Consider the following 25294-nt stretch of genomic DNA (forward strand, 5'->3'; position numbering starts at 1 on the left):
TTAACAAGTACAATGTAAAAAAATATTTTTAGTAGTTACTGTCTCCTGGTGAATGACCCAGCACAATTGCAAAGTATTATTATTACTACTGAAAATTTAAAAAAAAGGGAAATATCTGGAGAATTTGCTGCATCCGCTGAAATAGAAAAATATTGCCTTCTTCTTGTGCAGATAAATTTTATTTTAATTTATCTCAGAAAAATGTTGATTTGTTATTCTCTTCCATACAAGACACCCCGCTGATCTAATGAAAGCTGCTAGACGCTGATCTGCTGAATAATAAACAGCTGGGATATTGATTGCAGAGAGTGACACCAGAAATTAGACGTATATCTCACCCACCGAAATATATCACCGAGAGAAAGCCTCCCCTTGTAATGAAATTTATGAGCAATGTGCTAGAATCCTTCCATTCATTTACTTTGCTCAGAGGAGTTAATGTGTGGTCTAGAAATGTTGGAATCGGAAAAAAATATTAATGTATACAGTGGAAAGAAAAGATTTACAAGTATGTTCGCATATTGTGGCATCTGATATGGCTAGGATATGCTTTATTGTTCAGGCACAATATATTGATGACTCATTTTCAAGATAGGTCATCAATAGCAGATTCATGGGGGTCCGATACCTGACACCCCTCCGATCACCCAACAGCTACTATACAGGTATGCAAAGAAGACACAAAAGAGCACAGTGAGGTCAAAAATACTCTGTTGTAAAAAAAATCACAGTAATAAGCAAGTGCTAGTAAAAAGATGGAAAAAACAGGGTATTTAGTTGATACGTTTTTTTGCAAAAAAATGTATACTAAGCTGCTCCACCAATCGCCAAGGTATACCCATATAGAGCAGTCCTAACTAATGTAAATAATCCCTATCTGATGTATTTAAAACCTGATCATCTGTATAGTACCTGTATAAGCAGGGTTCAGAGAGGGAATATCCATGTGGACATGCTGGATGGAACAGCTTTGATGCAAATGACCCATAAGGAGTGGTGGACTCCCCAGTCTTGTAAAAACAAGAGAACAATTATAGAACCAGAAACACATGGGCTACTTGCACAGTGAACAAGTCTGTAAGAACATGTTGACACCACCAAGAAACTTGAAGACACAAAAGAGCACAGTGAGGTAAAAAATACTCTGTTGTAAAAAAATCCAGCATGTCCACATGGATATTTCCTCTCTGAACCCTGCTTATACAGGTACTATACAGATGATCAGGTTTTAAATACAACAGATAGGGATTATATACATTAGTAGGACTGCTCTATATGGGTATACCTTGGCGATTGGTGGAGCAGCTTAGTATACATTTTTTTGCCAAAAAGCGTATCAACTAAATACCGTTTTTTTTTTCCATCTTTTCACTAGCACTTGCTTATTACTGTGATTTTTTTTTTACAACAGAGTATTATTGACCTCACTGTGCTCTTTTGTGTCTTCAAGTTTCTTGGTGGTGTCAACATGTTCTTACAGACTTGTTCAATGTGCAAGTAGCCCATGTGTTTCTAGTTCTATACAGGTACGCAGCAAATTTTTCCATTCTAATAAGATATTTTACATGCAAAACTAATGCTGTGGTGCATGAAGAATTTACTTTTAATCTGTAGAACTGCATTTTCAAATGAAGAGGGACTAGTCTGATAGGGAGTTTCTTTACCCCGAACTACAGTACAAGAAATTATACGGCACTCTTAGAATAGAGGATGAGGTGCCCAAGTAGGGTATACAGCCCATAATATACACAGTCAAACAAACTTGGCACTCAGATAGAGATATTCTGTGAGAATAAAGTTCCTTTTATTGTGCATTCATTGTTGTTGTTAAACGTTTTCGGTCCTACTAGGGACCTTCATCAGAATATAAGTAGTCAAGGTGATCAGGAATAGGTGAAAGGAGATGTCTAGCGATCCCAGGGAGTAGCAGCCACAGGTCTGAGCATCCACCATACCCGACGTACGTTTCGCATATGAATGCTTCATCCAGGGGTCTTTCCTCAGAATTTCTAATCACGTCTCCCTGGGTGTGATTGACAACCTGCACACAATCCTCAGTATGGTAGGACCATTATGCAAGCGTAGAGAGGCATGATTAAAAAAAAACACAAGGCAGGAATATTTGGGGGAGAGAGACACCCCGTAGGACTAGCCCTACCTCATTGGCATGTACGTTGCTGCAGGTACTGCCGCGTATATAACACCAACTTAGAATAGAGAAATCTGCACTCATAAAGCTATGATAGCAGTTTGGAGACAGGTTCCATATAAAGGGGTTTTCAACCGCAGCTTAATCAATTCAGGACCCCAATTAAAATAAAAACAGTGTATACCCCCCTATTGCACCAGTGCCGTTCCAGCAATGATGGCATTGCTATTTCCAGAGAATGACATGACATTGCTGTCTCACGCTCCTGCTGTAGCAGTTACTATTCCATGAGCGTGGAATATGGATGAGCTGCAGCCACTCATTGGCTGCAGCGTGCAAGTGACACAACAATGTCATGTCATTCTCTGGGAATAGCGACATCACTGGAATGGCACCTCTGTAAGAAGGGAGTATACCCTGTTTAAATTTGCGTCCTGAATTGATTAAGCCGGGGTTGTTCAATAGTGTGATCCGCCATTAATGGGGCTGATTTGTTGCATTGTATACACACATTGTTAGATTATTACCTGATTTGAAGTTCATCACCTCTTTGCTGAATTTGTAGTCAGTAATGGTGAATTGTGAAAGCTCCAGCTTATCTAGACCATGGATCTGGTTCTGGTTTTCTGACCAGTTGTAGAGAATGTCTTCAGCTGAATATCCATCTAGAGGATATTAAAAAGTTATAATCCACCATGAACGGCACAAGACAAGGACGTCCTATGGAGTACGGCATGTACGAGGTTACATAACTTGGTCAGTGAAGCACAATACCTAACAGTGACACTTCATCGCTCCCTCCGTTCTAAAGTATTGCTCTGGGCAAACTATTGTCACTTCCATTTTACAAAGACGAAATGCTTTTATTTATTTGTCTGGGATGACACAAGGGTACAGAATATACATTTGTCGAAATAAAAAGAAAAGCATGAATTTTCATATTATTAGCTGAAAAAAGTGATAATTATTTATACACGTCCCTCATGATAAACCTTTGCATTATATGTTTACAGGTCTTTTCCTATAGTGATAGGGGTAAGCACATCCCTAGGGTATGCTATCGCTTCCCGATAAGCGGGGGTCTGACTATTTTGTCCCCTATTAATCCAATAAAATGAAGGAGCTGGACCACTAGCTAAATGGGTATTCCCAAAGTCCCTTGTCTGCAGCGCCCCTCTGCCTGTTGACATCCGCTTGGTGGGTGGATGCAATCCCCTTTCGTGATTTTATGAAAACTACCGCAAGCTGCCCAGTAAGTGATACATGACAGGAATCAGGGTCTCTGCTCATTATGCTGCTCTCAAATTGGGAGGCAGACTGTTAGTAAATTGCTTGCTTAAGTTAATCACTTTTTTTTATAGAAATGATGTGACAATTTGTTGAGCCTCCGCTTGGCTCCGAACTGATGAGCTGTAAATTGTAGGTGAAGATAGCAGCAAGTGTTCAATTTACCTGCAGCGTCACCACAGGAGTAAAGAAGCTTCTCATTAAAATCAACAGACTGTTAGGGTAATTCATTGATTTCTTGGACCCTCCAGAGTGAATGAGTTTTTTAGCGGCTCACGTAAGGGGCACCTCCACCAAATTCTATTAATGCTGACCCTGACCGCCAGGTTGCCTGACCTAAGCTAACATCCTTATATATTGTATGCCTATGAGGTCGTTAGCTGAGGTCAGAAGATGCCGCGGCATAGCCTGATATTTCGATCCAAGCATGGTCTGTGTTTCACGGGAGTGTGAAATCGGCCTTAAGGTCAGATTAAGAATTTGCAAAAAGAAGATTCCAAAGTGTAAAGAATAGTTTTTTCTTTTCTTTTTGTAAACAAAGTGTTAATTCACTTACAGCTTTCCAGGTCCAACCTACACTCTTGCTCATCCAGTGGGTACTTTGTTAAGTCCATGTCACAGGAGACAGTTGATGTGATTCTGCAATTGACACAAGAGTCAACAATAAAATCAGGGTCACTCAAACTTCACGTATGATAGGACCCATGTCAATTAATATGAGGGCTTATACTGCCCTCCTTAGCTGATTTATTGTATAGGCCTATAAATATTTATCATCAGATGTGGATTTTTTAAATTTTTCATTTCCTATTTTAAGAAAATCTAAGACATCTTGCAACCTTCACACTTACCGCTAAGTCTAATATTAGGCTTAGACTTCCTGTTTTGACTTTTCAGCAGTCTCATTATCATCATAGGCAAGATTACAATGACATATATCATTTCTTTCTACAGAAGATAACACAGATTCTAACATTCACAATAAATACTATCACAGTATTTCAATATAGTGATATGACAAATTTAAATTTTTTTTGCAAAAAATGTAAAAAAATATATGTATCTTTGCCATAAAAAATATAATTTAAACAATAGTTCATTTTCTAATGACGCATCCCCTTTAATACAAAGTATGGGGTCTGCAAAAGGTGGTAGCATAGAAAAATGGCTTACTCGGGAGTCCTTTTTACAGATTAACATAGTGACAATCACTTTGGTTGTCTTCCAGGTTTCAGTTAGCCAAGAATGGACATCATTAACCTTCGTCCGGCTGAGGAGGTACAATTGTAACTATTCCGTTTTAAAATTGCAATAACTTTTTTTTTCGAAAAGCTGTAGAGGGCTGAAATTTCGTGACGTCTCTGCAGTTTTGGTCCAGAATATATTGGCCAAATTTCAATAAAATATATATGAAAATACAATTGTACCTCTGCAGCCTGTTAACGTTGTAAAATTATGCAGCCTGACGAAGGTTAAAGAAGGTCAAAGTGTAAGGAGATGGACATGCTGCCCATGTTTCCCCTTGAAGACACGTGTGTGGTTGTGATGCGATGTATTATAATGTTTGCCTGTTTAATGTTTTGCATTGTCATGTGATGCAGCTGTGTTCTGCCCAGCAGCAGGTAGTGAGTAGGCATCGATAGAGTAAGGAGTTGGGACTAGCCCAGAGAGGGAAGGGCTATGTAGCAAGATCAGAGAGGACTTCCTGGTAGTGAGTCAGACAGAGTGGGACTAGCCCAGAGAGGGAAGGGCTATGTAGAAAATCAGAAAGGACTTCCTGGTAGTGAGTCAGACAGAGTGGGGCTAGCCCAGAGAGGGAAGGGCTATGTAGCAAGATCAGAGAGGACTTCCAGGTAGTGAGTCAGACAGAGTGGGACTAGCCCAGAGAGGGAAGGGCTATGTAGAAAATCAGAGAGGACTTCCTGGTAGTGAGTCAGACAGAGTGGGACTAGACCAGAGAGGGAAGGGCTATGTAGCAAATCAGAGAGGACTTCCTGGTAGTGAGTAAGACGGAGTGAGACTAGCCCAGAGAGGGAAGGGCTATGTAGCAAGATCAGAGAGGACTTCCTGGTAGTGAGTCAGACAGAGCCTAGCTTGCAGCTAGAGCGGACCTTTGGTCTTAGTACTCAGGAGAGCTGCATGAGTTGTGTGTCCCCAAAGTGAGTGCAGACCGAGGCAGTGGATAGAGAGATACAGAACAGAGAAGAGAGAAGTGACAGAAAGACAGAATTTATGCACCTGAGACAGGACACCTAGCAGTACGACCCAAATTTATAACTCAGAGAGGTAATAGGTCAGGACGGAACAAGGAATGTGAGACAAAGAGAGGGCATCGGGCTGGCGTTCCAAGGCCTCATCAAGCAGAGAAGCTAAGTACCCACCATATTGGCTATCTAGTTCCCCTGTGAGAAAAAGATGATTTGGAACCGCGGGTTGAGAATAGGACTCTCAGTTACTGGACTGTAGTACTGTGCTGGGTGGTGGTGAAGGCAGGTGAACTACTGGAGACAGAAACCGAACGAGTTAAAAGATAGGAACTGAGACTATGCGTGAAAAAGCTCCTTGTGTTGATGGAAATGTTCATTCATCTGTGTACCCACTATTTTTTTAACATAACCCCCACCAAGTTATCGTTAAGTAAAAAGTTTATTTTTGACTGGTGGTCTCCCTCATTGAAGTCCACAACATCTGATCATAGCCAACCAAAGTCATCGGTAAAAAGCGGCCTGCAAGGACGTAGTGCCCTCATCGACGAAGTCCACGCACCCGGCCAGGACCCACACCTTCATGTTACGTGACCCGGCATAAGAGACGAGTACCTTGCCCTCGGCTACCGCCCCGCACCAGGTAACACAAGACACATATAATTTTTATTGTTGTACCAGAACCTTTGCAGCCCTGAAACATCGCATCTCTTACCTACTGCTGTACAAGATAACACCATCGGGTTGTAGTCGGATTAATTTGTTTTCTACTGTGACGTCATGAAACCAGGCAGATTTGGCATTCACTATAAATGTGTCTGGAATCCAAAGTTTCTCAACAAATCTGCTGTCAAAGCCAAGAGTCTTGTTGGTGTGATTGTAAGAAAGTCTTTCATCTGTCCAGCTCTGACGTAGGAACACTGTCATTGTGTATTCCTGAACAATAAAATAATTTAGGATAAGTTTCCTCCTACAGCCAGATAAATATCACACAGCAGAAGAAGACATTATATAGGAGAGAACAACACAATACTAACAATATAAAACCTACAAATAGCAAAATTACCATAAGCCTTGCTGTAACTAAATTAGTAAAAAGCAAAAGTGCATTTAAATAACACAGGGTTCTTAGTAACACTGTTTTTTTAAATCAAAAATGGCATAAAAGCCACCCCACCTTCGACCGTCAAGGTGACCCCCTTCAGAATGGTCCTACACTGTCTAATATTGAAAAACCTTACCAGGTGTCAACTCTGACAAGTTTTTGGGTGTAAAGTGAAAAAAAAAAGAAAAGCATAGGGTATGAATAGTTTTTTAAGGCACTGTAAATATTTGCTCATTTCCACCATTGGGGATTTTTTTCTCATTTAGATCGCCATCTAGTGCTGGCGACAGGTATCTGACGTTATACATATGTTTGCGTTTAATTATTATTACCATGTTTATTTCAGAGATGTGGTCAATGCTGGTCACTTCAATATCTAAGACAACAGTGACTGGAGGACCTGAAATAAAAGAGAATTGAAAAAAAAAATGTATATGAAACACTGTATTTGTGTGATGATAATAAAAGTGCACTTTTATTAGTAACTGAAAGGAAAGCTCTTTTGGTTTTGGGTCTCACTTGCTCTTATGGGAGAGGAATCGGGTTCTCCGACCTGTTCTGCAACCAGTGGCTGCTGAACTCTGCATCTGGTTAGGGAGTAAATGAATACAATGTTCCTCTGGAAAATGAACTATGTATATTGCATCTTCGGAGAAGAAGAGGAGTTAAACTCTAGTGCCACCTATTGGAAGTAGTGATCCTTAAAGGGAACCTGTCACCCCGTTTTTTGAGATTGAGCTATAAATACTGTTAAATAGGGCCTGCGCTGTGTGTTCCTATAGTGTATGTAGTGTACCCCGATTCCCCATGTATGCTGAGAAATAACTTACCAAAGTCGCCGTTTTCGCCTGTCAATCAGGCTGGTCAGGTCGGGAGGGCGTGGTGACATCGCTGGTTCTTCCTCAGCTTTACGTTGGTGGCGTAGTGGCGTAGTGGTGAAGACACAGCGCGCGATCTGCGCTGTCATCCCTTTCGTCGGTGGGGGCGGCCATCTTCCTGGGGCCGCGCGTGCGCAGATCGAGTGCTCTGCTGCACGGGGCTTCAGGAAAATGGCCGCGGGATGCCGCGCGTGCGCATTAGAGATCGCGGCGGCCATTTTCCCAAAGCCGAGTTTGCATCTCGGCTTTGGGAAAATGGCCGCCGCGATCTCTAATGCGCACGCGCGGCATCCCGCGGCCATTTTCCTGAAGCCCCGTGCAGCAGAGCACTCGATCTGCGCACGCGCGGCCCCAGGAAGATGGCCGCCCCCACCGACGAAAGGGATGACAGCGCAGATCGCGCGCTGTGTCTTCACCACTACGCCACTACGCCACCAACGTAAAGCTGAGGAAGAACCAGCGATGTCACCACGCCCTCCCGACCTGACCAGCCTGATTGACAGGCGAAAACGGCGACTTTGGTAAGTTATTTCTCAGCATACATGGGGAATCGGGGTACACTACATACACTATAGGAACACACAGCGCAGGCCCTATTTAACAGTATTTATAGCTCAATCTCAAAAAACGGGGTGACAGGTTCCCTTTAAAGTCAATTTCAAACCTTTAGCGAGCCTTGCCAAATGACTTTTGCAGACAATGTGTTTCAGGGCGTTGCCCCTCGTCAGTGCAAAGCATGAAATCTGTGGCGCTAGAGTTCAATTCCTCTTCCTCTCCGAAGAGACAATTTGCATATTTAATTTCCCAGAGGAGCATTGTATGGCCTATAGGTCTCCTTACCCTGGCATGAAATTCTCCACAAGGAGAAACGTTACCCCTTAGATACCAGCCAGAAGCCTCTCATACAGCCAAATCAGATCTCATGCTTTGCACTGAGGAGGAGCAACACCCCCGAATCATGTATATGCAAACTGAGATTCTGAATTGGCTTTTAATGTAAGTCATATAACAAGGCTCGCTAAAGGGTTGATGTTGACTCACGGGCTATGTGCACACGTTGAGTCAAATTTCTGCACCATTTCGGAAGCTCTAGGCAGGAAAAATGCAGCTTAAAAAAAGCACATTTTTGTCTGCGTTTTTGACTGATTTGAGTGAAGTCAATGGTGAAAAATGCAAGGCAAAAACGCACAGAGAATTGATATGCTGCAGATTATTTTCAGCACCAAATCTGCAAGTCAAAAATACACCATGTGTGCACGTGTGCATGACACTTCAGGTTTGTCATTCACTTTGCCGGCATCAGGATTGCTTCATTTTTATCTAGAAATTCTGCAAGGAAAAAAATGCACCAAATCTGCAATGTGTGCACACAGCCTTAGGAATGCTGCTTCCAATAGGTGGCACTAGCATTCATGTCCTCTTCCTCTCTAAATAGGCAGTTTGAATATTTATTTTCCCACATGCGCATTGCATGGCCTATAAGTCTCTTGACACTGGTATACCAGTGTTAGGGTGGCCTGCAAGTCAGACCCTCAGGGATATTGGATGGCTGCCAAATTAGGGAGTTCTCCGGAGTGATGGACATAGACAGATGTGATATCTGATCAAGCCATAAATTTTATTCCAGAAAGGACATTCAGTTATATACACTTTTGAGTAGGCGTATACATTATTTCCGAGCGCCAATCAGCTGTTTATTACATATGAAATCATCCTTAATTCATCATGTTTATTCCTAATAAGGACCGAACTGTGGACAGGTAACCCTTACATAAGGGGTGACTTGGGTTTAGCCACGTACAAGTTTAAAGGTCTACCTAATTAGCCCTACCCTGTCCGTAATTCTAATTGATAATCAATAGCAAGTCAGCAGGTATGACTTAGCAGAGTTTGAGGCATGTTGAGACATATTCTATTAGCCTAGGAATCATGTATAAGGATTATGGAGATGTATCAAGGTGGTCCCTGATTTCCCCATCACCAGGCATGTCACTCTCCACAAGGAGAAACGTTACTCCTTAGATCCCAATAAAGATGCACAAAATTATCAAATACTGATGCATCCTGATTCATTATATGTCCATATTGCTGATCCATATTATGGAATAACCAATTACGATCATGTGAAAGAGGTCCAAAGTCCTAATCAATGAACAATAAATGGATCTATTACATATCTGACCGGTCTGCTGTGTAAAATGGATCTATTACATATCTGACCGGTCTGCTGTGTAGGTCAAGGCTTTAACCATTGTCTCTTTATACAAATCATATCAGTTAACAAAATGGTAATCCTACCTCCAATTCCGGGTCTGAATTTCATTGCATATCCTTTCATGAACCCTTTCAAACTTGGCATCCAGGCTATATCAAGGTTAGATCCGATGTAATCTCCGATGTCTTCTGCACCGCTGTTGAGGTGAACAAAGCATATTATACAGTAAGTTACAGTAAAAAGATGAGCTATCCACTCTTTACTCTAATTTTGCTATACGACCAGTAACGGACTAAGATTTTTTGGGACCACTAAAGGCAATAATTCTGTGGGCCACCATCCGTGTATACACCACATGTTCATGTCCACTTATCTTTGATGTTATCATTTGTCTGTTCTCTACATTCCGAGCCCATAACTTTTCATTATTTCCATCGACATAGCCTAAGTGACAACATGACCACTATTACAGCACCCAAAGGAGTTATCAGTACTCCCAGCATAGAGCTCCCGAATTGCAAATCTGCCATGCGCTGCCAATTTTTTAAACCCATTAGTTTTGTAAAAACAAGCACTCCAAGATGCAAACAAGAGTGAAAAGCAAGGATCATCCACATCATTATTTCCTGAAATGCCCCAGTGTTTCAGAGAAAATATCTTTTAAAGATCTGAGCATCACAGGGGGAGAGCAGACTCCTCCCGCTCTGCCACCAGCCCCTTGGCCACTGCAGGTGATTGACAGGCCTCTCCCTATGTACACGCAAGGGAGAGACTGGTCAATCACCTGCAGCGAAGAGCGATCTTTACAATATATTATCTATAATGTACCTGACTGCAATCATTTAGCAGGGCTGCGATTCATTTTGCCTGCAGTGTGGACAACAGGAATCACATAACAGGTTCCCTTTAGAGAGACACGAAAGAAACAAGGAGAGCATGTGGCCAAATATTCCTCTTGCACAGGGCTCTCGGCTATCTGCGTGAGCTGTAAGCCAATGTAGAACATCCTAAGATGTCAGATCTAATTTTCAGCACTTATCTATAGTATCATGGCATCAGTTTCATTCTACTCTCACATACCATCTTTACCATTTCTCCAGTTGATTATATTAAGTTGCTTTCCTCCGCACATGTAAGATGGCCAAGTCAGGGAATTTATAGTACCTGTAATCAAAACATCTGGTGGTGACCACCCTGCTTTGGTTTGACCCTAAGGTTGACCACTGACAAAGTTTCCATTGAGTATCGATACTCATGGGCACTCTTTCTTCACCAGACTATTTACTTATTTTGTGCGGTTGTGTTTCTACTTCCTATTGGCAAGTCTTTATTGTGCGCCACATTGTGTGCTTTATCAGCTTTCATTTTCCCCATGGGAATACTTTATTTCTATTATTATTTTGTTGTCTAATCATTGCATATGTTAGGTATCTATTCCATTTTATATGATCAAATGCATCAGGAGGCATGATAAGCTACACGTTATTTTGTGATTATTCATTATTGCTTATGTTAGCCTGGTATGGGATTTATTTTCTGGATTATTTTATCCATATCTCCATTTGTTGTTTGTACATTTTTGTACTTTTTAACTGTTTTTAAAGTATATGTCACTTCTTTTTCCTTCAATAAACTATATAAATATTTATCTTATTATCTGGTGTGCACTACAGAATTTTTCTGCGCAGCTTTTTTCTTCTTGTCTTCCTTTTCTTGCAAGAGATAGTAGAGATGATACAGGTTGCAGCTCCAGAATAGTGATGAGCGAATGTTCTCTGATAAGGTGTTATCCGAACATGCTCGGGTGCTAACCCAGTGTCTTCGGCGTGCTGGAATAATATGTTTGACAGCCGCAATACATGCATGGATCGCCTAACAAACAGACAATCCCTGCATGTGTTGAGGCTGTCGAACAGCCTCGAGACATGCAGCCGCAGAGACTCCAACATATTATTTGAGCACGTCGAAGACACTCGGTTAGCACACGAACATGCTCAGATAACACCTTATCCCATCAACTTCGCTCATCACTACTGCAGAAGTCAAACTTTTACTCACTATGAGGCCCAAATCTGGGTGGTCACACAACATAGGTTCAGTCTTGATTGTGATGGCTGCTATTATGGTAGTCAATATACTTTATTTTGCCACCACTTTTGACTTTATCACAGTTTCAGTCATTAGGATTCAGCCTCTTCCCCCCCCCTTGCAGTGGACTCTTAGTCCCCCTTAATCTCTGCTAAAACTTGCAAACTCCCTGGCTCAATAGTGATGCTCCAAACCTCTTCAAGTGTTTTGGTTTGTTGCTGCTCTACTTGTATGGAGGGTTAACATGTCTCTGCTAAGCGTAGACTGTAAGGGTATGTGCACACGCAGATGGAACCTCTGCGGATTTTTCAGCACCTGTTTTGAGAAATCCACAGGTAAAAAGCATTGCGTTTTACCTGCGGATTTACTGCGGATTTACTACGGATTTTATGCGTTTTTTGTGCGGATTCCACCTGCGTTTTTACACCTGCAGATTCCTATAATAGAGCAGGTGTAAACCGCTGCGGAATCTGCACAAAGAATGAACATGATGCGGAATAAACAACGCAGTGTTTCCGCGCATTTTTTTCCACAGCATGTGCACTGCGGATTTTGTTTTCCATAGGTTTACATGGTACTGTAAACTCATGGAAAACTGCTGCGGATCTGCAGCAAAATCCGCAACGTGTGCACATACCCTAAGGATTCATTCACATGTCCGATTTTTCCACATACAAGAAAAACAGACCAATTATTCCAATCAGAGTTTGATCAGAGTGTGGTCCAGGTGTCATCCAATTTTCTCATTCGTGGAAACATTTAAAAAGAAAATTATATCCAAGTGTGGTCCGATTTTCCTTTCACGGATCTATTGACTTGCATTGCCAATTTTGATCTGACCCTTGAATCAAAATCGGAGATGTCTTTGTAATTTTCTGTGGATTTCTAGGTGAATTTCACATAGACTATAGCAGGTATGAGCGCTATCCGTGAAAATAATGGATAGCACTCGTACACAATCATTGGATGTCTGAAAGAGCTCTTATAATGGGACTCTACACCCGCCCAATTAACTCTGTGATGTTTGTTGGACCTAAGTGCAAATAAAAGTTTTTTACAAAATATTAAAGGCATGCAACACTACCTGGCACATTACATATAATGACCAATGTAGCAATCGTGTATATTCCTAAGGGCATGATAAGTCATCAATTTTGTAGTCCAGGACAAAACTTTTGAGGCTGTGAGTTAGGCCAGAGTCACACATGCGAGAAACACGTCCGTGTCTCGCATGTGAAAAGCAAGCTGTGGCGCTGGCACTTCGGAGCGGAGCGTGCGGCCGCATAGCAACACATGGAGCTGCACGCTCCGCTCCCAAGTGTCGGCGCCAGAGCTTGCTTTTCACATGCGAGACATGGACGTGTTTCTCGCATGTGTGACTCCGGCCTAAGCCCTCTGATGGCACCATTGTGGTCTAATTAGAAAAAAATTGTATTGTACAAAGTCACATCTTGGATACTTTGTAAAAATAATAAAGTTTCCAAATCATACTTTTTAAAACTAATAGATTAAAGACTTTGTCCTTGTGTAACTGGCAGATATGCCATGTGGGAGCACTATGCTAAGAGTATTAACTAATACTAGTAAAATTAATCTGGGGGGAAACTAAAAATGCTTGATAATGAATTAATACGTGTTTCCCAAAATAATGGAAACAAAGCTCTTTCTCAAAAAAAAAAAAAAAAAATCAAACAGTTCGATGAAAAAAAAAAGTTTTGGTTCATGGACAATGATGCAGAAAATTGTTTTTTTTTAATTGTTTGGTTCTGAAGTAAGGTCCTAAAAGGGTTAAAGGGATTACCGCATGAAGATAAGTCCATATGCCTTTCCTTTAGCAAATGTGAATGCTTGCCATATGTCTCCCATATGTCTGTGGTGAGATAACAGCTTTAAATCAGATCACTAATCTAACTAGGAAAAGATTTTGCATAACCTGTCAGTAGCAATAACTGCAGAATGTCATGATGTAACAAGCCACAATCAATACAAGCCTCAAGACATGGATAAGAGATTTTGCTAATCAATAAGCGGGGGGGGGGTAAATAATCAATCAGTATATTAATTTTACTGTATTGCTTTTAGTACTGCTGGGGCTCACAGGTTGTGTAGCCAAAGATGACTATGGGCAACTGCTCAATCCCAGATAAATGGGGTAGCGCAATTACTACAAGCAGGTAGAAAAAAAAGTTGAACCAGTTGGTAATTTTGCAACTTGTTTCTCTCCAATATCCTGTTCAGAAAACAAGACGGGAACACTAGTGCCACCTATTAGAGCTAGAAATCCTAAACGTTAAGAAACTTTTCCCCTTAAGCCCCCTGTAAGAGGTCTATCACCCAACCAAACCAGTTCTACTTTGCACTGATAAGGGGCAAACACCCCGAAACACGTGTCTTCAGCTGGGAGTTTTTCGTTTGGCTTCTTATTCAAGGCCATGTGGCTTGATATTGACTTTTACGATTGCTTCTTCCAATAAGTAGCACTGTCCCCTTCCTCGCTGAAGAGGCTATTTGCAAATTAAAATTTCCAGACGATCATTGCATGGCCTATAAGTCTCCCTACGCCAACTTGGTGATCTACACAAGGAGAAACTTTCCCCTTTAACTTGCTCATTGCACGTGTTGGATCCTTAGGGTTATCTGACCTCATTCGCCTGCATTATTTATTTATTTTACTTGCTTATATAGCACCATTAATTTATCAGCACTTTGCAAACATCATCATCACTTTACTGATTGGTGAGTGATCACAATCTAAATTCCCTATCATTATGTCTTTCAAGTGTAGGAGGAAGCCGGAGAACCCAGTGGAAAACCATACAAACACTTGAAAAAACATAAAAACTCCTTTCCGATATTGTTCTACTTTGAATCCAGGACTCCAGTGCCTGCAATATGCTGCGATCTAGTAGATAGCACAGAGATTTTTGGCCATGCAACCTGTGTCGCAGCCAAATTTGTCTAGAAATGAATTAATGGTTTCATTTATGTTTGGAATATATTTGGACAGTTATCTATGAAGGCTGTAATGTTCGTTAGGACAATAAGTGAGGACCTGCAAAAACTAGGAAAAGGTGCAGATGTTGCAGAACCGGAATCACAATGTTTTAATAGTGATTTATACAATGGGGAAAATATATATTTTGCTGCCCCCAGCTGTGTATGTCAATATTCTGGCTGGGTCTAAGTGGCTAGCTTGCACCTTCTTCGTGCCCAGCATTGCTCCGCCAGCCTTCATACACTTACACTCGAGCATTGCTTGTAAATCTATTGCATTATCTTAATTTAGGAACTGATCACGATACAATTACAATGCAAAGTTACGGTAAATGACCAGTTTAGTTCTGTGTGCTACATGCAGTACCATTTACCAGATTCAGCAACCTAATCTTACCAACCTTAGTAAAACGATCAATAGAACGTAGCATAGAACATTATTCTACAAGTCATATATCTGCACCCAGAACATTTTAGAAAGAAAATAAGAATGACACGTTACCTGTGGCTCATCGCAGGTGCGGTATATGTTACAGAGAATAACAGGGTCCAGAGGATACATCCCATGTCTATAGAGCTTGGTGGATGCTCACAGACTAGAGCTGTATTCCCTCATAATAAAATAATGCAGCCATGCTGTTATAAGAGGCATGTGCCACGCTGCATGCCAGGGCAGATCCCTAGGTGCCAGCGAGCGGTGCCCAAAGATGCATATTGTAGTGCAAGCCCCATGGAGCAGATTGCAGAACTGTCTCGTCAATGTTTTCATATGTTTTCTCTAAGGGATTTGTATTTGTGTAATATTTAATAAGTAATCATGATTATCGCCATGATGTAATTTCTTAAGGATAATCACATATTAGGGTATGTTCACACGTAACGCTTTTGCTGCTTTTTTTTTTTCTGCAGCAAAACGTGCTTTCTTGACAGTAAAGAAGCAGGTTTCCCTTGTGTTTTGTGCTACTGTTTTGTACACTTTTTTTGCTGCATTTTTGTCATGCTACATTTGTCCCTGGTGTGTGTATAGATATATATATATATATATACATCTACTATATAATTGTCTAAGGGTCACTTCCGTCTGTCCTTCTGTCTGTCATGGTTATTCATTCGCTGATTGGTCTCGGCAGCTGCCTGTCATGGCTGCCGTGACCAATCAGCGACAGGCACAGTCCGGAAGAAAATGGCCACTCCTTACTCCCAGCAGTCACTGCCCGGCGCCCGCATACTCCCCTCTGGTCACCGCTAACACAGGGTTAATGGCAGCAGTAATGGACCGCGTTATGCCGCGGGTAACGTACTCCGTTACCGCCGCTATTAACCCTGTGTGTCCCCAACTTTTTACTATTGACGCTGCCTATGCGGCATCAATAGTAAAAAATGTAATGTTAAAAATAATAAAAAATAAAAAAAACCTGCTATACTCACCCTCCGTAGCAGCTCGCGCCGGCCACCATCTTCCGTTGCAGGTTCCGGTGGCAGAAGGACCTGCCATGACATCACAGTCATGTGACCGCGACGTCATCACAGGTCCTGCTCTCATACCAACCCTGGGACCGGAAGCTGCCGTGGACTACAAGGGCTCCCTCGGAAAGGTGAGTATATGTTTTTTTTTTTATTTTTTAACCTGTCACAAACCTGGCTGGGCAATATACTACGTAGCTGGGCAATATACTACGTGACTGGCCAATATAATACGTAGCTGGGCAATATACTACGTGGCTCTGTGCTGTATACTACTTTAGTGCGAAATATACTACGTGACTGGGCAATATACTACGTGGCTGGGCAATATACTACGTCACTGGGCAATATACTACGTGACTGGGCAATATACTACGTGGATGGGCAATATACTACGTGGATGGGCAATATACTACGTCGCTGTGCAATATACTACGTGGCTCTGTGCTGTATACTACGTCACTGGGCAATATACTACGTGGCTGGGCAATATTTTTTTTTTTAACCTGTCACAAACCTGGCTGGGCAATGTACTACGTGACTGGGCAATATAATACGTAGCTGGGCAATATACTACGTGGCTCTGTGCTGTATACTACTTTAGTGCGAAATATACTACGTCACTGGGCAATATACTACGTGGCTGGGCAATATACTACGTCACTGGGCAGTATACTACGTGACTGGGCAATATAATACGTGACTGGGCAATATACTACGTGGCTGGGCAATATACTACGTGACTGGGCAATATAATACGTGACTGGGCAATATACTACGTGACTGGGCAATATACTATGTGGCTGGGCAATATACTACGTCGCTGTGCAATACACTACCTGGCTCTGTGCTGTATACTACTTCTCTGGGAAATATACTATGTGGCTGGGCAATATACTACGTGGCTGGGCAATATACTATGTCACTGGGCAATATACTACGTCACTGGGCAATATACTACATGGCTCTGTGCTGTATACTACTTCACTGGGAAATATACTACATCGTTGTGCAATATACTACGTGGCTGGGCAATATACTACGTGACTGGGCAATATACTACGTGGCTGGACAATATACTACGTCACTGGGCAATATGCTACGTCACTGGGCAATATACTACGTGGATGGACAATATACTACGTGGCTGGGCAATATACTACATGGCTGGGCAATATACTACGTGGATGGACAATATACTACGTGACTGGGCAATATACTACGTGACTGGGCAATATACTACATGGCTGGGCAATATACTACGTGGACATGCATATTCTAGAACAGAGGTCCCCAACTCCAGTCCTCAAGGCCCACCAACATGTCATGTTTTCAGGATTTCCTTAGTCTTGCCCAGGTAATAATTGCATCACCTGTGCAATGCAAAGGAAATCCTGAAAACATGACCTGTTGGTGGGCCTTGAGGACTGGAGTTGGGGACCTCTGTTCTAGAATACCCGATGCGTTAGAATCGGGCCACCATCTAGTATATATATAATATAGAATATATATTCTACTTCATTAAGGTTTACTTTTGGCACAAAAAAACGCAGCAAAACCTGATACCTGTGTTTTTTTCAGCGCTTTTTCACCACCCATTACTTTCAATGGGTGAAAAATGCTAAAAGAAGTGACATGCTCTATTCTGCAAAAAGCCAGCCAGCAAAGTACAAAATACTGAGGACAAAAAAAAACCATGCTGTGTGCATGAGATTTTTGCTGGTACTGAAATGAGCATAAATAACGTATAAATGCTTTTTTGCATAAAAAAATCAGCCATGTGTGAACATACCTTTAGTGTCAGTGCGTAAAAACATAGTTACATAGTTATTAAGGTTGAAGGAAGACTATAAGTCCATCTAGTTCAACCCATAGCCTAACCTAACATGCCCTAAAACGCATATAAATCGGATACTCGAATTTTAAATGAATATTTAATATTATTATATTTTATTATTGAAAATTGAATTTAATACGGCACTAATTATAATCATCCGCCCTGTATTAAAATCAATTCTACAATTAAAAACGAAACCGGAATAATATGAATATAGATGGGATACAAACTGTAATTATGCACATATCAGGCAGCATTTAGAAAAATTTAGTTTTTTTCTATCAGATTTTCTTTAGTGAGTTTCATCAGTGATTTTCTCATATATTAAATATATAAGAAAAATATAAAAGCTTCACCTACCCACTACAATGTTATGGTCGCATTCAAACATCTTTTCTTTCTAGTACATAAAAAAAAAAAAAGAAAAAAAGATTTTAATCAGTGTTTTCTATTAGATTTTCCCCAGTTAATTTCTCATACATTAAAAAAAATAAGAAAAATTTCCAAGCTTCCCCGACCGTGTGCTTACCGTGAACATCAGTGTGGCACACGTGCGGCAGCCGTGTGCCGCCCGTGTGCTGACTGGGTACCACACGGAGCGTGCAGGAGACAGCGCTAGAGATAAGCGCTGTCCCCTGCATCTGGTGCTGAAGCCGCCATTCATATCTTCTCTGCAGCAGCGTTCGCTGGAAAGAAGATATGAAAAATCCTTTTTTTTTTCATGTTTAAAATAAAGATCCCTGTAAACCCCCTGTGCCCGCCCGCCCGCTGTTACTAAAATACTCACCCGGCTCCCTCGAAGCGTCCTCTCCGGGCCGCACCTTCTCCAGTATGAGCGGTCACGTGGTGCCGCCCATTACAGTCATGAATATGCGGCTCCACCCCTATGGGAGGTGGAACCGCATATTCATGACTGTAATCGGTGGCACCACGTGACCGCTCATACAGGAGAAGCTGGCGCTGAGAGGAAGCTGCGAGGGAGCCGGTTGAGTATTTTATTAACAGCGGGCGGGCGCACAGGGGGTGGGAGGGGGGAGTGGACAGGGATCTTTATTTTAAACACGAAAAAAAAAAAAAAGGATTTTTCATATCTTCTTTCCAGCGAACGCTGCTGGAGAGAAGATATGAATGGTGGCTTCAGCACCACGCTGGGGGGTACAGCGCATACTGTAGTGCTGTCTCCTGCATGGCACACAGACTGCACACGGACCGCATGCGCGGTCGGAAATGGCGGACCGTTGGCAGCAAAAAACGTTACATGTAACGTTTTTTGCTACCGGCGGTCCGCCACAACACGGCGCAACCGTCGCATGACGGTTGCGACGTGTGTCAATGCGTCGCAATGCGTCTCTAATGTTAGTCTATGGGGCAAAAACGCATCCTGCAAACAACTTTGCAGGATGCGTTTTTTCCCCTAAACGATGCATTGCGACGTATTGAAAAAAAAAAAACGCTAGTGTGAAAGTAGCCTTACACTTTTCCTCTGATTGTTCCAGTTACAACTACTGAGGTAAAATACTGACCAAATACTGAATGTGTGAACGTGTGCATGTTTAATCTTCAGCAAATGCAGTTTTTTGTTGCTTTTTTTTGCAGGGGGAATAAATACAAGGCCCCTTATTCTTGTTTTATCTTAGGTGTTGAAAAAATTCTAATACATATAAAAAAAAATGTGTATAAAACCAACAAGAACCTAGAATTGTGACTTAAGTTCAACTTTTCATTTATTCTAAATATTTTATTACTAATTATTTTATTAGAGGAAAGTCAGCAGCCGCCTCCTCCTCCTCCTCCTCCTCCATTCCCCTCACAGAGCAAAATGAAATTTATGCAGCACGGCACGCTGCTCTGAGGTAACTACTGCATCCCCTCAGCCTAGCACTGGACTGTACCATCTTCCTCCCTGGATGTAAACACTGTTCTTTTTAATCTCATTTATACGTAAAAATATCGGAAAAGTATAATATCAGACAACAATTGGCAAATTGTACCGAATGCAATCGCATACGGTTCTAGTCAATATGGAACTTAGCATTCGTCCCCCCCCCCCACTGTACATAATGGTTGCTTCCGTCGTCATGGTAACGCGTCCTTCCTCTCCGGGGAAGCTACTGGCAGCGGAAGTCTGCAAGAAACACTAACTTTTATAAGGTAAAACTTTTCCAACTTGTTATTTCCGGGTAACTTTCCTCCAGGAGCCTTTGTCCTGCCGGGTTATATGCGGGGCCGCCGTGTTCCTGCAGTCCATGATTTGCTAATGTGCTTACATGGCTGAAAGCCCCTTTAATTAGCCTTATTCGGTGGTGTGACGTTTATAGACGTCAGTAATGTGCATTTGCAGATTAAATTCAATGCTGCTCAATCATTCTTGTTTCGTTTTATGCCAGTGGATACATATTTATGGAGAAACACAATGAAATTCCTTTAATCTGGCATCCAATACATCCAATAATCCAGAAAGTCTATACTTTTTTTTTTTTTTTTTTGCTGCGGACGTCGCGACAGATTTGCACTTTCCGCGTTGCATCTCAACAGCAGCACAACAAAAGTGACGATTTTTCCTGCAGCGATCTGGTATTTTTAACAATAGTTTTTATTCAATAATAAATATTTAATATTTATAATATTTTTTTTATTCATTTTTTTTTTTTTATTTTATTCCTTTAGATTGTGTGTCTTAAGGACCAGGTTGAAATTCACGTACATTTTTTTTTTCTCCCTGGTGAGAACAGAAAGATTTTAAATTCTCGTTGCCTAGGTTACCGGCCACCTCTGCGGTATTAGCAGCGGTTGGTTTTCTCAGTAAGGAGCGAGCGTTGGCTGCATTATTTGTAAGGACTTTTCTGGGGGGAGGGCGGTAGATCTGCCCAGCCTCAGTGTCCTCGCCCCTCTGCCATCAGTCCGAGTGTGATCTGACAAAACAACGGATCAGCGTTATTCTAAAAAAAAAAAAAAAAAAAAAAAATCACAGCATGCACAATTTTCATCCATAAATCGGATCGCACTCAGCCATGCAAAGTCAGAGGGTGCGTAAAAAAAAAAGGACGGACCACCTTTGGATGACTTCTGGACTGACAGAATGGAGAAGATGGAGAAATTTGGGGAGGTGATTGGCGATCCCTCTAAAATTGGTGGATTCGGTCTGTTTTTCGCTTGCGACTTTATGCTTGGTGTCTGATAAGAAGATCCAGATGCGAAAATTTCCATCTACTTTTTGGTGCTTTTTAGTCCGTTTTTCATTTGCATCTTATTCTTCCTTTAACTTGCTCCTTTTTTTTAGGGTATGTGCACACGTCAGGATTTTTTGCGTTTTTTTTGCGGATTTTCGCCATAAAAACGCTATAAATCCGGTAAAAAAAAAAACGCTAACATTATGCATCCTATCTTTTAGAATGCATTCCGCATTTTTTGTGCAGATGTTAGCGTTTTTTTCCGCAAAAAAAAAAAAAACGCATTCCGCAAAAAATCCGGACATGCTCTATCTTTTTCCGGATTTTTTGCGGATTTCCTATCAAAAAGGTCATTCAGGAAAAAAAAAAAAAAAAACGCAAAAAATCCGCGCAAAATACGAGCAAATTCCGCGAGAAATCCGCGCGAAAAAAGCACGCGGATTTCTGGCAGAATACTCAGGATTATGTCAGGAAAAAATCCTGACGTGTGCACATACCCTTCCAGTCCATTTTTTAATGTCTTCTCCTGTCTTTCTTTTTTTTTTGCCTGTCATTATGGGCAGATGTTCGGGATACGTACGGTCCAGATGTGTCTTTTTAAAAAATGTAAAAAAAAAAAAAAGTCTGTAAAGTTTTGCGCAAACTTTAGCCTGATTTTTTTTTTTGTGTGCAAGATTTTAAAACCCAAAAAGTGACAAAAAGATTATAGAATAAAACAAGAGTATTTTTGATGTTGCGCAAAATTCATATGAACCGTGTGCGTCATTTTGAAGACTTTGACCACATAAATGTCTACAAATATCACAAGCCCAAAAAAATAAAAATGACTTATAAATAGTGTTGAGCGATACCTTCCGATATCGGAAAGTATCGGTATCGGTTTGGATCGGCCGATATTCAAAAAATATCGGATATCGCCGATACCGATACCCGATCCCAATGCAAGTCAATGGGACCAAAATATCGGAATTAAAATAAACCCTTTCTTTCCTTGTAGGTTCATTCTACATGAAGGAAAACAACTAAGAATAATGCCGGATGTATTTGGGGAGGTGGCGGAGACATTAAAGTCATAGAGGTTTATCCCAATCAAATAGAATAGCATGTTTTTTGTTTTTTTTTAAGACGTTCGGAGTGACAAAGATATTGACTATGTAAATTTTTTTTTTATTTTGTCAGATATTGATGTTTCACTATTCCACGCCCTTCCCCTTCTTTTTTTTCTTTTTTTTTTTCTTTTCCCACACTTTCATCTTCATCATCATCAGCATCTTTGACATCAACTTCTTCACCTTATTCATCTTCTTCTTCATCTTCTACCTATTTTTTTTTTTTTATTACATTCTTCATATTCATTTTATTCAACTATTATTATTCTTCTTATTCTACATATTCTTTTTATTCCACTGTTATTATTCTTCCTATTCTACTTCTTCATCATATTCTCATTTGTGACAGGCATTCCCGTAGTTGTTATCTATAAAAGTTTGAAGATTACACCTTCCGTTCTGCCAGTCACAAAAGTTACATTTGTCCGCGTTCAGTTTGGCCTGCAGCATCAGGCTTTATCCAGGGGCACCACGAGGAGGAACGGACTCACCCCCATACACTGCTTAGTCTTCTTCTGCATATAATTTAGATAATATCTTTTGCTCTGATATTAAGTCTTATGCTTAATGTTCTTCTGCTCTTTGTTCTGCAGCCTCTTGTTCTTCTGCTTCTCGGTCTTCCATGTTGTCGTCTCCAGGGTCGTCGTCTCCAGTGTCGTCATCTCCGCCGTCGTCGTCTCCGCCGTCGTCGTCGTCGTCATCGGGGTGGTCTTCCGTGTCGTCGTCATCGTGGTGGTCTTCCGGGTCGTCGACGTTAGGGTCTTCAACTTGGAAATGTAGCAGAAGGTACAAGAAGGCTGAGAAAATGCCAAGAACCAGCTGATGGAACTGGAACTCGGATGGCTACCCGAAGGTTCAAGAGCCTATGGAACTACCGAGGACCAGCTGACGTTACTGGAACCCGGTTACTAAGCAGGAGGTACCCGTGCTAAAAAGCACTACCAAGGACCGCCTGACGTTGACGGAACTCGGATACCCAGAAGGAGGCACCTAAGCCAAAGGCTCTGCCCGGAACCAGCTGACGTTACTGGAACCAGGATGGGGAGCAGAAGGTACAAGAGCAAAAGACACTGCCGAGAACCAGCTGACGGTACTGGAACCCGGATGGGTAGCCGAAGGTCCAAGAGCCAATGGAACTACCGAGGACCAGCTGACGTTACTGGAACCCGGTTACTAAGCAGGAGGTACCCGTGCCTGAAAGCACTACCAAGGACCACCTGACGTTGGTGGAACTTGGATACCCAGAAGGAGGCACCTAAGCCAAAGGCTCTGCCCGGAACCAGCTGACGGTACTGGAACCAGGATGGGGAGCAGAAGGTACAAGAGCAAAAGACACTGCCGAGAACCAGCTGACGGTGCTGGAACCAGGTGGTGGACCCGAAGGTCCACAGGAGAGGAGAGAACAGCTAGGCCGCGAGGCAGCCGCAGTTACCGAACCCCAACAGTCCTACAGGGGGAGCTGGGCCTACTGGCACTACAGAACCAGCCTTGACTACCAGTTCACGCAGCCCACATAGGAAGCTCCTAAACTGGAGGCACCCTGGAGTTGGCTAACCCGACCGCACCACGACGAGGCAAGCATAGGTGTCTCAGTGAGCTTGACACAACCCGGAAACAGCTGACGGTGCTGAAACCAGGCTTGGCACGAGGGAGTACCTGTGACAAAAACACTGCCGAGAACCAGCTGGCGGTGCTGGAACCCGGATGCGTTGCCCCAGTGTGCAAGAGCCAATGGCACGACCGAGGACCAGCTGACGGTGCTGGAACCCGGTTACTAAGCTGTAGGTGCCCGCGCTTAAAAGCACTACCAAGGACCGCCTGGCGTTGGCGGAACTCGGATACCCAGGAGGAGGCACCTAAGCCAAAGGCTCGGCCCGGAACCAGCTGACGGTGCTGGAACCAGGTGGTGGACCCCAAGGCCCACAGGAGAGGAGAGAACAGCTAGGCCGCGAGGCAGCCGCAGTTACCGAACCCCAACAGTCCTACAGGGGGAGCTGGGCCTACTGGCACTACAGAACCAGCCTTGACTACCAGTTCACGCAGCCCACATAGGAAGCTCCTAAACTGGAGGCACCCTGGAGTTGGCTAACCCGACCGCACCACGACGAGGCAAGCATAGGTGTCTCAGTGAGCTTGACACAACCCGGAAACAGCTGACGGTGCTGAAACCAGGCTTGGCACGAGGGAGTACCTGTGACAAAAACACTGCCGAGAACCAGCTGGCGGTGCTGGAACCCGGATGCGTTGCCCCAGTGTGCAAGAGCCAATGGCACGACCGAGGACCAGCTGACGGTGCTGGAACCCGGTTACTAAGCTGTAGGTGCCCGCGCTTAAAAGCACTACCAAGGACCGCCTGGCGTTGGCGGAACTCGGATACCCAGGAGGAGGCACCTAAGCCAAAGGCTCGGCCCGGAACCAGCTGACGGTGCTGGAACCAGGTGGTGGACCCGAAGGTCCACAGGAGAGGAGAGAACAGCTAGGCCGCGAGGCAGCCGCAGTTACCGAACCCCAACAGTCCTACAGGGGGAGCTGGGCCTACTGGCACTACAGAACCAGCCTTGACTACCAGTTCACGCAGCCCACATAGGAAGCTCCTAAACTGGAGGCACCCTGGAGTTGGCTAACCCGACCGCACCACGACGAGGCAAGCATAGGTGTCTCAGTGAGCTTGACACAACCCGGAAACAGCTGACGGTGCTGAAACCAGGCTTGGCACGAGGGAGTACCTGTGACAAAAACACTGCCGAGAACCAGCTGGCGGTGCTGGAACCCGGATGCGTTGCCCCAGTGTGCA

At 42.7% G+C, this 25294-nt stretch overlaps 2 protein-coding genes across 4 annotated transcripts in view; one reads left to right on the plus strand and one right to left on the minus strand.

Annotated features, from left to right (window-relative positions):
• Window positions 1-15606, minus strand: part of GABRD (gamma-aminobutyric acid type A receptor subunit delta) — a 45383-nt gene extending 29777 nt beyond the window's left edge. The window contains exons 1-6 of one of the 3 annotated variants that reach the window (XM_069740928.1): window positions 15423-15606; window positions 9922-10034; window positions 7078-7145; window positions 6356-6576; window positions 3993-4075; window positions 2677-2814 (exon numbers count right to left, since the gene is read on the minus strand). In XM_069740928.1, coding sequence (XP_069597029.1) covers window positions 2677-2814; window positions 3993-4075; window positions 6356-6576; window positions 7078-7145; window positions 9922-10034; window positions 15423-15487 — 688 coding nt within the window. In that variant the 5' untranslated portion in view covers window positions 15488-15606. Of the gene's footprint in view, window positions 1-2676; window positions 2815-3992; window positions 4076-6355; window positions 6577-7077; window positions 7146-9125; window positions 9200-9921; window positions 10035-15422 lie in introns of those variants that run through there. The other 2 variants (XM_069740927.1, XM_069740929.1) reach the window with 2 other exon arrangements.
• A 4677-nt stretch (window positions 15607-20283) lies between these two features.
• The window catches only part of CFAP74 (cilia and flagella associated protein 74), a 211304-nt gene continuing 206293 nt past the window's right edge, over window positions 20284-25294 (plus strand). The window contains exon 1 of the mRNA XM_069741966.1: window positions 20284-20372. The gene's annotated coding sequence lies outside the window, so the exon portion shown is untranslated. The remainder of the gene's footprint in view (window positions 20373-25294) is intronic.

This window comes from Ranitomeya imitator, chromosome 10 (genome assembly GCF_032444005.1).
Source record: "Ranitomeya imitator isolate aRanImi1 chromosome 10, aRanImi1.pri, whole genome shotgun sequence".
Lineage (NCBI taxonomy): Eukaryota > Metazoa > Chordata > Amphibia > Anura > Dendrobatidae > Ranitomeya > Ranitomeya imitator.